This window comes from Lolium rigidum, chromosome 5 (genome assembly GCF_022539505.1).
Source record: "Lolium rigidum isolate FL_2022 chromosome 5, APGP_CSIRO_Lrig_0.1, whole genome shotgun sequence".
NCBI classification, from domain to species: Eukaryota; Viridiplantae; Streptophyta; class Magnoliopsida; order Poales; family Poaceae; genus Lolium; species Lolium rigidum.
Window position 1 is genome coordinate 121,048,922 of NC_061512.1, and position 13,142 is coordinate 121,062,063.

Genomic DNA, 13,142 nt, shown 5'->3' on the forward strand with positions numbered 1-13,142 from the left:
TGAATGCAGTGCACACATCTGTTTCATCTATTTTTGTAACCCCAAATACTGGGATATTACATTTTGCTACGTTCATGCTAAGATCTGTAAGGGCTTGCTAGGATCTGTAAGAGTAGAATAGCTTTGCATATGAGTTCTTGCTTTGATTTGCAACCGTAGAGTTGTTCTGTTTAGTTCTTGCTTGGATATGTAAAGCGTCAAGTGCCCGTCATTTCGTCGAACACCTGTGTATGCGTTCTTCTAAGCTCATTCGTCCACGTATAAGTGCGATAGTTGGTACAAGGATTGGTTTTACTTGGATGTGTGAAAGATCTAGCTTGCCTACCATTGTTTTTGCACTATGATACTTTGATTGTCTGTATAGGATGCGAGCCCCGTTGATCAGTCGCCCAAGTTTGTGTTGCATGTTGTGCCAATCCGGTACATTCCGGTGCCTGATAAGTTCTGCCCTATCCGGAAGAGGCCCAACATGATATGACATGCCGCTCTGTCCACCTTCGTGCTGAACATGGTGTGCGAGTTGGTTACTAAAGAGAAGGCCGGAGTGCCATTGTTCATGAACCGTGACCTGAAAGCGATTTATGCGGCTATTCTGGAGTACACTATCCGTGAGGTTTGTGTCGCTCAGGTTTACAACCATCTGACGCACTGGTGAGCAAGGTGTGTTCATGTATGCAAGCTGAAGAAAATGGAGGGATGCGTTGGGTGGAGAAGACATCAGCTATCATGATGAACAATGATGCATACTTTGCCTACACCAAGATTAGCGCATTGCAACTTCTCTTGCACTTGATTCAATAAGTCAAATATGATGCATGTTGTTAGCTTGCACACGAGGAAGAGCTAAATTACCTCATCATCATAGAATCATCCTAAGGACGCGGAACTCATCAACATGCCCATAGAGAGTATTACCTGTGAGGTGCCGGAGCATTGGATGCTTGTTGTCTTGTTGTTGTGCTGCTGATGATGAACACCTCATCCATGATGTACATTTTGGGAGTTGATAGGGTTGATCTGCACTGATGACACGTCTGTATATTTTGCGAGGTGGTATTTATATAACCCCTCGGTTGATGAACTTATATTGCATCACGAGGCTCGTGCCCTCGTGGTGCAACTCCAGTGCTAGAAGTAATATCCGTATGCTAGTCTTGCTGATTATGTGATCTATTGTTGTTGTCTTGTTATTCCCTATTTTGTCTAACACCTTGTGAGCATCTTCGGTGAACTGGTTAAGGTATTCCGCTAGATGGGACCAAACAGCCGTGATTTTACTAAAAGCGATTTGTGGGCAACCAAACACCAGTAAATTTGCTTTCCAACTGATGTGGATTAGGAATTGTTGGCAACCAAATAACTTGCACACCGTAGATTAGAGGTTACATTAACCCGGACAGCATCCCGGAGCCATGTTCTATAGATGCAAGCAAAAGTTATGAGCAACCAATCAGGCCATTGATGTTGCCGTGGCCCGTGGGGCATGGCGGAGCTGCTCTACCCGGTGCTGGATGCACACGCCTCGCCGACCCTCCTCGACTTCGTCCTGCCCAACGCCCAACCGCACATTGATCAAACTTTCCGCGTATACGTGGGACGCATTCGGTCATACCCACACAACACGGCTGCTACATCAGATTACAGAGTTTGCAATAGTTTCCCAGCTGTCGCTATGTCACTAGCACATAAAGTAGACGTGACTAGAACTCTGGAAGTCTAGATTCACCCAATTTCCAGCAATGTAAAGCCACAATCTTGGGGGAAGTTCGTGGCTGGCGTGCGTCATTTTCCATGAACATACACCTGGCCTCTGTTGGACCATCTACATATTCCTCCTTGGCATCGCGTCAAATGTCTTCAGATCGGCAGCGACGTCTTCAGATTCTAGCTCCAGACCAGCAGCAGCCTCTGCTTTTTTTTTTTGCGATGACTTGTGTGTGTGGTGCAAAACCAAGTCAAATTTAGGCCATCCCTGCGAGTTTCTGTAGGATTTTAATTCTTGGGACGTTCATAGTACCTTGTGGTTTGGTTTCCTGTGCCTTAAATTATGCAGGAATTTCAGAATCCACCGGAACCTCTTTTTTTCATACTAACGCACCGAATCACTTTGCCTTCGTTTTTCTGCTTGTAGTCATCTGTTTGGTACTGTCAGTCCTGTAATCCGAAAAGCAAAATTCCTAAGATAAGTGACAAAATTCCTCAAGATAGATAAAACCTGTTTTGAAGAGTATTAGATTCTTACAGATAGCAGCAGGCATGCATGTGCAACAATTGGCTTAAGAATAATAGCATCAAACGAACTGCTCATTTTGACTGATAAACATGATTCGGGTACGCTTTTCATCATATTTTTCAACGAACAAAATATAAGGTACACAATGAAGTATACGATCCCTCACCAATAAGGTACAATCTCCCTTGGTGTGATTTCACCCCATTCTGGTACAAAGAACTAACGAAGTGCATCAGGTGGCAAACAAATGACAAATGGAAATGAATCCCACTTTGTGTTTCCTTTTTCCCCCTAACTAAGATGTTTATGAAGCTTTCATCTCACTAACTGAAAAAATCATCAGTCGACGCTTCTGCGACATCGTTTGTAAGAATATCTCGGGTCATCTAATGGCCTTCAAACCATTGGCAATTGGGTTAACTGGCTGTATCTTAAGACCCCTTGTTCGTCCTGGAGCGCCTCCTGTAAGAGAGGACAAGTCCAGCGCTAGCCTGTCGAACAAAATTCCGATATGCAAGAGTAAGAATCATATCATAAGTTAATAGCTTTGGCGTTACGTGAAAATAAAGAGCAAGATGACTTACAAATTTGCAGATCCTTTTTCTAATTCACCAATGTCAGATTGCAACAAAATTTCTGACTCTGTTTTGGATAGAATTGAATAACATGCAGTTGCTTTGCCATCCTTGATGCCTGAGACACAGCAGGGTTTAACATTAAAACTGACACGCTGAAGCATTCGTAAATACATTGGAAACAAGAAGTTCATGCAACTTACAACAATCCTCTGAATCTTCATGTTCATCATCCAGGGAAAGCAACTTCTGCAGGTTGCAATAATGATTTATTAAAAGGAAAAGGGGGGCATGACATAGTCTTTCACTCAAATAACTCTGAAGGCAAGGAAAGCTTATGTAACCAGGGAGATATGTATGTACCTTCAAATTCTCGTAGCATGTTTCAAGGTCATCATTTACCAAAAGATGATCAAAAAGACCTGGAGAGTTGGACTGATCAAGCTCAGCACGAGCATTTTTCAGTCGTTTCTGAATTTGCTCCTCTGTTTCTGTACCCCTGTATAACCAATTGACCAGAATATAAATCAAACATCTCTTCTCGCTTTATAAGGTGTAACAGAATTATCATTCTCATGAGCTTAGCTATCAATGCATTTTATAATCTACAAATATACCGTGCGCGAAGGCGCTGCTCTAGTTCCTCAAATGACGGAGGGCATACAAAGATGAATATTGCTTCAAGAGAAGAAGCCCTCACAGATCGAGCTCCTTGGACATCAATATCGAGAATACACCTCTTCAATGAAAACAATGGGAAGATGAATAACTCACCTTTCAGAAACTAGAATAAAAAGCGATAGTAATTTTACCTTCCCCTCATCAGTAACAGATTCAACTGCTTCAATACTCGTGCCATAGAGATTTCCATGAACGTGAGCAAATTCAAGAAATTTTCCCTCACTTATATCTTGTTCCATCTTGCTTCGTTCGGCGAAATGGTAGTGAACTCCATCTATTTCCTTCACCCTTGGAGATCTTGTAGTGTGGCTAACAGAAAACCCAAACTTTGATGGGTACTCTTTCATCAATTTTGCTATTAATGTCCCTTTACCAACACCAGAAGGCCCACTAATCACAACAGGCTTGTGTGCAACGCCAAGTACTCCCTTGCTCCAGGAAACAACTTCCGAACCCTTGATTTTCCGCTGTTGTTTAACGAAGGGTGTATCTATCTGAGATGTAAAGCAAAAAGAGGGTGGGGCTCAGAAAGAATGAATTACGGAGAAGGAAATAACAGGCAATTATACGCAAAAAGACATTAAACTATGGGATACTTCACACACAGAAATATGGAACATCACTTCATGTGTTTGAGCGCAATCTTGCTTTTGCGGACCGACTAATGGGCTGAGGGAAAATTTATATAATAAAAGTACAGAATGAAGGCCGTTGCTTTGTGAGAAAACACCAATAAAATTGACCTATTGTTCAGTCTAACTTTGTGATTCAGTTTCAATTTTAATTGGTACTTAGCAGGTCCACCTTGAAAATGGTGAAAAAGTCCAGCCGCCATATTCTTTAAATATTGGCACTAGAAAGGCCAACAAGGACAAGAAATTCTTTGTCAATTTAGTATTCTTTACCTCAAGGAACCAGATGGAATCATTCAATGAAACACCCTTCTCAACAACCAATATCTTCTCATCATTTACAAGAATTGCTGAGTGCGACCTAGATGGAGGCTGAGCCCCAAGTACTGTCGGCACAACCCTGCCATGAGACCAATAGTCAGAATGACTATGTACTAAGATGTAAGGAAATAACAAGCAGAGAGCAAAAAAATAAAATGGCAAAGTATAATACCAAGTCTGAGTCAGTTTGTCCAGAATTTTAATGTCAAAGTGTGACTTGGACTCCTCATCTGATCTGCCAATTACATACTGCAAAAAACAACAAATTTTTGTTAAATCCAGCTTTGTACTTTAGAGTGCTCCTTACTACTATAAACAGTGACAGCTACATTGGAAAAGTCCAGTTTACTGAGTCTACGCAAAGAGTAGGTATTAGTTGGTGCAACCAAGTCAAGTCAACCTGAGCTGTTTCCAGGTAAGTACAAGAAAAGGAGGCCATTGAGCATTGCATATTATATACCTATTTCCAGCCTTCCAGGTAAGTACTAAGGTGATCTTAATCAAAGTAGTATAAGCAACATGGCACAGGTGATAGCGTCATTCAGTACTTACAAGCTCGGTTAAGAAATTAGAAATAAATAATGGTTGACAAGCATATCTAAAAATCAAACTTAAAGCATATGCATATAAATCAACTTATTGATCTGACTCACTGTCTTATTGCCAACTTGTACGGCATTCCGGTGGCAATCCTTGGGCTCCAAGGTGATGCTTTCAACACGAAACTCAGGAGCCTCTTCACCCTGTTTACCACATCAAATCAAAATTTAGACCCTGTTCAGCATGTTACCGAATATGATCTTTCTTCACACGATAAGAGAGATGTCATATCAGGGAACTCACAGAAATGAGCACGCTATCTAAAATGATCTCTTGACATGATGAGCGAAGTACCACATCAGGGAACGCACAAAAGAAGCACATACAGAGATATTGATGAACTCACCATAAAATATGCCGGGTGATCAGGAGCGGATGGTAGCTAGGAGCCTTGCGTCCTATTCACATGAGTGAACATGGATGAATAAATGATCAGGACAAAATACAGGTAAACACGTCGGGTCGATTTACTAAGCGAACAAGACCCCAGGTGGAGGAGTTCATCGTCCCAATACCCACTGCTAAAACAAGAACCGAGCCATTTATTCGCTCTCGCATTTCAGGAATCGAGGTTTCCACAAGCAGGACGACAGCGTACGCGACCAAGGTGCACTAATCACGCGCCATTACCGTTCCTAGGCTAGATCCAACAGAACGCAGCCACCACTAATAGGGAGCGGGGCCCTTCATGGACCAGGCAACCACCGTTACGACCATTCCAAAGGGCGATCAAGGAAACCCTAAATCCGGCCGTACAGGGCCCAGAACCAGATTAGGAGGGGACAAACCTCGGTCGCCCACGACGAGATCCCGCGATCCTCTCGCGCCGGCCCGAGCTGGAGCCCGGAAGGAGTCAGGAAACCGAATGCTGCCGCGGCGGCGGCTGGTGCGGCGGCGGGGAGGAGGGGCGCCGGCGAGGGCTCTGCTGGCTGGGGGCGGCGGCGGGAGGGCGCAGTGGTGGAGGGGGATCGAATGAGGGCAGGCAGGAGCTCGGGTTGGAATTTGGCAGGGAAGAAGCGACGACGAGGCCTCCGGCGTTTTTATGCCACTTTTTTCTCTCTCGCTCGCTTTCCGCTTTATTATTTCGATCATTAATAATAATGAAGTGTTATATTTGCGTCGGATTCCGTGGATCTGGTCCTCAGGCTGCTTGACCCGCTTGGCCGCAAAGGGCACTAGCCCAAACTCCAAAGCATCTTGCCTTTTGTCCTTGTTTGGACATTTTCAATGGCACCACAGCTTTGTCTTTTGCCCTTACTTCAAGAATAATGGGGATTCTTTTACTCAAATTGATTCTTAAGAATTTTACGGGTCTATAAATCGGAAATTCAATTCGGCTCCTGGGTGCGTATGCTCCCTCTACCAACAAAACATATTTTGAAGTGTGGAAAAATTTTGACAAAAAAATCTACATGTACATCTCCATAATATATGTGTATGCGTCAAGTTTCACGAAAAATAATATTTTTTGTGGCCTATGTAAAAAAGAGAAAACTTATCCTGTGAAAAACATTGTTTCCAGCACTGAATTTTGTCTTTTTTACACACGTCACATGTTAAGTTCATTTTTTATGAAACGACTTTGTGAGCGTGTAGCACGTGAAGATGTACGCGCAAATTTTTTGTTTCAATTTTTAAAAATTTAAAATATGTGTAAGATGCATTTCAAAATATAGGGAGCATATGCTCCCATGTTCCAAAACACCACTCCCTCTATAAATTATAAATAAAACAAGGCGTTTGTAAGATTTAAATGTGCGTTTTTATTTTGCAAAAAAATACTGCACTTTGTTTTAGAGGAAATTTTCATCCACAAAACATCTTTAATGCTACTAGCAGTATATTACTTTGTTCTTTCTGTGGTGTATCATCTTTGATGCTATTTTTTTTAACAGTTCTATAATTCTATAGGATTCAAAAGTGCACACTAGTAACCCGCAAAAAAAAAAAATAGTGCACGCTACTCCTTTGTTTTTTCCTCCCTTTTGTCTGTGTTTGGACAGTTTCAAAGCCACCATATCTCTTGTTTGCCCTTCTTCGAATACATGGAGCTTCTTTATAATTAGATGATTTTTTTAGGATTTTTAAAGCTTTCAGATATTTTGTGAGGCATTTTAGGATTCCAATTTGTAGTTTCTTAAGAGCTCTTTTGCATTCAATTTGGACGGAAATTTCTATGCACTAAAATATCTTGATATTGTCTCCTTAGTTTTTCCTGTGCTGTCTCAAACATCTCTAATACTGATTTTGTAGGGTTGCAATTGCATATGACTCAAATGTGCAAGACACTCTAAATCCTTCTTTTCACTGTATTCATATCATGGCGATAAAAGAGACCACACAAGGAAAAGTAAAACTAAAGGTTGATTTGGAACATTAGAGGAAGACGATCCAACTTCAACATTTAGGAGAAATGAAGGTATGTCACTCTTTTCACAATAGATACTCTTCTTATAAAATTTGGTAAAGCGGGTCTTTCATGGTGCCATTTCTTCGTGGCTAACTTGTTTGATGGGGTCAGGAAATTGAGCATATTGAACTCGTACGCGATGCATTCTTGTTAAAAAAATGTTGCGTTTGTTTTTCGGAACATGGGATTTTAAAGCATATAAATATCAAAACATATACTACCTCCGTCTCATTTTATAGGGTTTGCACATATTACTAGGTTGTTAATTTGACTAACATAATATCAATTATATAACATCCAAAATTATTCAGGTAGTGTTTTGGAACATGGAAGCATATGCTCCCTTCATTTTGAAATGCATCTTATACATATTTTGAAATTTTAAAGAAATCGAAACAAAAAATTCACATGTATATCTTCAGATGCTACGCGCTCTCAAAGTTGTTTCAAGAAAAATCAACTGCCATGTGTCGTGTGTAAGAAAGACAAAATTCACCGCTAAGAAGAAGGTTGTTCACAAGATAAAATATTCTTTTTTTTTACGTAGACCACAGAAAATATTGTTTTTTATGAAACTTGGCGAACTCACATATATATTATGTTGATGTACATGTAGAATTTTTGGTAAATTTTTTAACACTTCCAATTATATATTTTTGGTAGAGGGAGCATATGCACCTGAGAGCCGAATTGAATTTCTAAAAAATTATATCATTAGAGAGTAGAACATCTAACATTTCTAATGATATATATTTTGTAATATATATCTTGTATTGTTATTATTATTAAATTTACATCCTAAGGATACTTGCAAGCCCTATAAACTAGGACGGAGGAAGTATTACGTTTCTGCTCAAATAGAAACACATGATTTGAATGTCAATTACGTCTTGGCAAATTGAAAGTTACGGGAACTAAAATTAGAAGAGCTATTCGGAAAAACCAGAACCAAAAAAAAGTAGGATTTTGAGATTTCTACCTGATTATGAAGAAAAGAGAGAAATTTTTTTATAAAGAGGAGAAAAAAGAGATAAGATGCAAAGAGTTTTTCAAGTAATTTGTTCCACGAGATACAAGCTTATGTTCGGTTTGTTCAATTTTTGTTGTGAAAAAACATGTGAAATTCTTTCAAATAATCGTGCTTGATAAGGTAGGATCATTTTTTCCTAATTTTGAAAATCACGAGCCTTTGATTTGCTAGCTACTCCTAGCTAGTAGCTTCTTCTACACTGGCATCGGGTGTAGTCCTGGTCGCCTCCCGCTACAAACAGCTCACTCAAAGTAGCAGTGGTGCATGAATCCAAAGTCCAAACTCCAATAAGCACCACCGGCCGGCAGCGTGGGCGGGGCGGCTACTACTACTAGTGGTCAACTGGCCCCCGCGTCGGCGTCGAGCATGTTCCATCCCCTTCCTCGCAAGTTGGCGCACTCGCAAGTTGCAGGCAGGCGCCCTTCCTGCCCGCCTGAAAGCCGTCTCCATCCATTCCCGCTTGCTACGACAGCGACGACCCCTCCTCCTCCATGGATGCCGACAGCCGGTGCGGCACCAACCTTTGACGGAGAAGATTAGACCGCTAATCAGGCTAGATTCTACGGAAGAGATCCAGGTTTTAATAGTGAGATTGAGAAGGACGCACGGTGCCGTCCCAACCGATCTTGCATTTGCATATGCCCCTTTTGACAGATTCCTGCAAATTACTACTGGTTGATGGATAGGTACGTGCGTCCCTCTCTTGGGTTCCTCCTTTCTTTTGGGTAAACACTTGGGTGTCTGGTTGAATATAAACACTGGAAAAGAGAAACCGCGGAAATCGATCGCACGCAAAGGAAGTGTTGCGGTTTGCACAATTGTGTCTGTATTTGATACCTTCGCGTCCTTGCACTGTAGAATCGTTGTGTCAAACGCTACAAGCAAGCAAAGTTGGTGCAAACATATACGCTCTGCATTGTTAGAGCATCTCCAGTCGTGTACCCCAAACCGTTCTCAAAGTGATTTGGAGCGCGCTGGATATAAAAAACGTTCCCAGTCGCGTCCCCCAAAGCCTCTTTTTTTCCGGCGCGTCCCGATGCGGCGCCTCGAACCCGTCCCCGTCCCACAGGGGACGCTCCGGGCACACCAGACACAAAGAAAAGCGAGGCAGGGAGTGGCGGGACCTTCGCGTCAGCGGCACATTCAAGGTTGGACTTAACCGTCGCCTACCTCGCGACGGAAGTTATTCGCGCACAGTGACACACGATCGAAGCGTCGCACCTTTGCTTTAATAGCGACGGAGGGGCAGGCGAGACGTCTCGTCGGTGCTGCGCAGCCTCCACGCGTCGTTCCCACGCTTTCTTCCCGCCGCTTCTGGCCTCTTCCCGCGCTTTCTCCCCGACGCCAGCGTCTATAGAAGGCCCTCCCTCGGCTCAATGGCAGCCACCACAGCCGCCGGCACCCCTTTCTCTGCCACAAGCACAACCCTCATCGCTAGAACACCACTGCTTAATGACGAACTGCCCCGGCGTTGGCCAGTTCCCTCCACCGCCGTCTCCTCCACCTCTACCGCCGGATTCTCGGTTCGGCATCGACGCCGCCGCCCAGGAAGAGTCGCGGCGGCGCCGGGCGGAGCTTTGGCGTGCAGAGCGGCGGCGGGAGGCAATCGAGAAGGAGGCCCGTCAGCAGCGTGAGGAGGCGGCGGCGTCAGCAGCGGGAGACCCCGTAGCTGAGGAGAACGCGACATGGGAGGAGAAGGCGCTGGCGGACACCATTGCGGCGTTCGACAATGCCACGGCGGAAGAGGCGCGGCAGCGCCGGACGGAGGAGATGGCCCAGCGGTGGTGCGATGAGCACCAGCGCCTGGAACGGGAGGCGCGGTACCGTGAACGGCGGGAGGCGATCGAGCGGCGGCGGGAGGCGATGGATCGTCAGCAGCAGCAGGCGGCGGAGGAGCGTCAACAGCGGGAGGTGGTGCTGGCGGCAACGGAGGCGGCCTGGGGGGCGCGGGCGGATGCGTTGGCGGCGGAGGCCGATGCGTTGGCGGCGCAACTGGAGGCGCAAATGGAGGGGGAGGAGGACGAGGCGGAGGAGGAGGAGGACGACGACGACCACTTCGAGTGGTCCGATGATGACAAATCACACCCGGACGAGGCGGCGGATCAGCAACGCGCGCTCGTCGAGTCCTTCGAGTCGGAGAAAAAGCTCCAGGACGACGCTCGTGGCCGCAAAGAGGCGCAGATTTGCCGCGCCGTCGAGCTCTCCCTCCAGGCGGCGCAGCAGGAGAGAGAAGGCGACGACGCGCTGCTGGAGCAGCGGCGTCTGGTCACCGCCCTACGCATGGAGAGGCGGCGCGTGCAGCAGGAGCTGCGGCGGAGGGGAGGCGACGACGGGGCATGATCGTCGAACGCGACTAGGGTTTAGATAAAATCTATCCGTTTTTATTCAAACTTTATAATATATAATCAAATTTGAATGAAAACTTTTATTTTCGTGCACTAATATTTATGTGGGGTAGGCGTTTGGGGGACGCGGCTGGGGAGCGATGTCCCCCAAACCGCCAAACGCGACACGAACAAAACACGTTACCTAAACGCTCAATTCGGTGTCGTTTAGGGAACGGTTTGAGGGACGCGACTGCCTCTGCTGACAATGGGATAGAATGGAACATATCCCCACCAATCTGCCGAAAAGACGGACGGTTCGTGCTCCCGGTAGGAAGGTAGAGTCGTATTGCATGATCTGATGAGGGAATTTGATTCAGTACTAAGACCAATTCAGCCGTTTGAGAATCAACCTGTGGTTGGATGGTTAGGAGGGCAGTGGCACCCCAGCCCATCAGAGTTCAAATCTCAGATTTGACACCTTGGTGTCTCATAAAGGCGGAATATTCTTCAGTGGGAGGCGACGTTCCCGTCAACAGCGAGGCGCCTGTGGTGACTTCGTCAATCTCAAGACCCGTCGGATCAGTTCTTCAACGCAGTCTCTTGGAGGTTCTCATAGGGGTAGGGTGTGCGTGTGTACGTTCATAGGGGTGAGTGTGTACGCGTATGTATGAGCGTCTTTGATTGTACTGTGTTTTGCAAAAAAAAAGACCAATTCAGCCGTTCGGTCGTGTTACGTACGCAGCAAATTCACACAGCGTGTCGTGTCCGTTGGGGCGCCGTTGCTTCATTTTTTTTGAACAGGGAAAGGGTCCGAAGACCCTAGAAAGTAATAGTATTATCAAAGCGGTGGTTACATTTTGCAGAAAAGCCCCTACAGATCGAGGAATTTCTGGATAAGGACAAAGCTTTTACAGAAAGGATCTCAGAAAGAAAATGAGAAAAGCAATTAAGTCCTTTGAGCTCCACACCGCATCTGGAAGTCGCCGACGAGTTTCTTCGCCACAGAAAATAAAACCGCCGCCGGGGACGAACCACTTGGTCCGGCGTCGTGACGGAGGCTGTAGATCTTCCCCTCGGACTTATTGGTCTCTGGGAAGTGGAGGTTGAGGAGGGTCGCCTTTGACCATGAGATGCAGAGGCAGGGCGGTGGAGGCCGCCGGCTTGAGTCCTCTGCTGAAGAACTCCTAGGACGAGAGCACCGAGGCTCTCCGGCGTTGCAGTTGGATCTTCCCTGCTCGCTCCAGATCCTGCCAGATCCAGATAGATCTCAAGACTGACTGCTTCTTCCGCCCCCATGGCGGCAAGAACAGCGTCCGAGCCATCCAGATCTTGCAGCCCTGGAGCAGCCTCGAGCTTACTCTTCATGGAGGGTGAGGGGTCGCTGCTGCTCACCTCCGGCTCCGCCCTCCGGAGCACCGCAAGCAGAAGCCACACCACCACCTGTCGGGGGAAGACCCCGGGTAGGGCAATGGACGTGGAGCAGCCGGCTAGAGGTTGGCCGGCTCGCGGCAAAGGCCGGCTGAGGAGCGGCCGGCTGGAGCCGTGGCCGGCTGCTTTGGAAGCCGACTGGCTCTAAGTCCTAGTCGGCCTGGCTACGGCCGTCTGCGCTGTGGCTAGGCCGGCTTCTACAAGCCATATCCGACTGGGGTCTGTACCTCAGACCGACTCAAGGCTGGCGAGTCTTGCATGAGAAGGAACTGGGTAGGTGGTCCGGGTTCGCAGGTCCACGCTGACCTCATCTCCCGTAAAGCGCGGGGCACTGTAGAGCAATAGTGCCACGCGGCGGACAGGCCATCATGGCGTACGATGGACCGTACCGGCTGCAGGGCATGATGGCGACAGGGACATCTCCTCGCCATGCCGCTGACTCCCGCTGGCGGACAAGACAGGCCACTACGCCTCAACGGCTCCATGACGTCAACGCCTCGGGAAGGAGCGGAAGCCGGAGACGGCCAAGCCGGCCACTAGACTATAGGGACTTCATTGTAAAGTGCTAACGCCTATATAAGCTGCACTACCCCCCTCGTGCGGGGGACGATCGATCACTCTCACTTCATTCTAGACTTAGCGCTACTCGAGGAGAGAGACCTTCGTCTACCTTAGCCTCCTCGAGCAGCCGGACGCAGCTCTAGGAGCACCATTGTACTGTGTGATTACCATATACACTCATAGCAGGAGTAGAGGTGTTACCTCCATCGGAGGGCCTCGAACCTGGGTACATCGCCGTGTCGCTCGTGCCCATACCCGCTTCCGGATACCACCGTGAGACCATCTAGGAACCACCTTCGATTAGCCACCCTATGGCATATGCCGTGATGATACCACGACACCAC

The 13,142-nt window shown here is 46.5% G+C and overlaps 1 protein-coding gene across 1 annotated transcript; it reads right to left on the minus strand.

The window, feature by feature from the left end:
- Positions 1 to 2,307: 2,307 nt before the first annotated feature.
- LOC124655055 (guanylate kinase 1-like) lies at positions 2,308 to 5,455 on the minus strand. The gene is made up of 10 exons (XM_047194022.1): positions 5,389 to 5,455; positions 5,096 to 5,185; positions 4,615 to 4,691; positions 4,395 to 4,521; positions 3,621 to 3,983; positions 3,426 to 3,547; positions 3,172 to 3,307; positions 3,012 to 3,057; positions 2,818 to 2,926; positions 2,308 to 2,724 (listed from the first exon to the last, which is right to left on the minus strand). The coding sequence occupies exons 1-10, from the start codon at positions 5,389 to 5,391 to the stop codon at positions 2,616 to 2,618; spliced, it is 1,182 nt and encodes a 393-aa protein (XP_047049978.1). The 5' UTR covers positions 5,392 to 5,455; the 3' UTR covers positions 2,308 to 2,615.
- Positions 5,456 to 13,142: the final 7,687 nt, after the last annotated feature.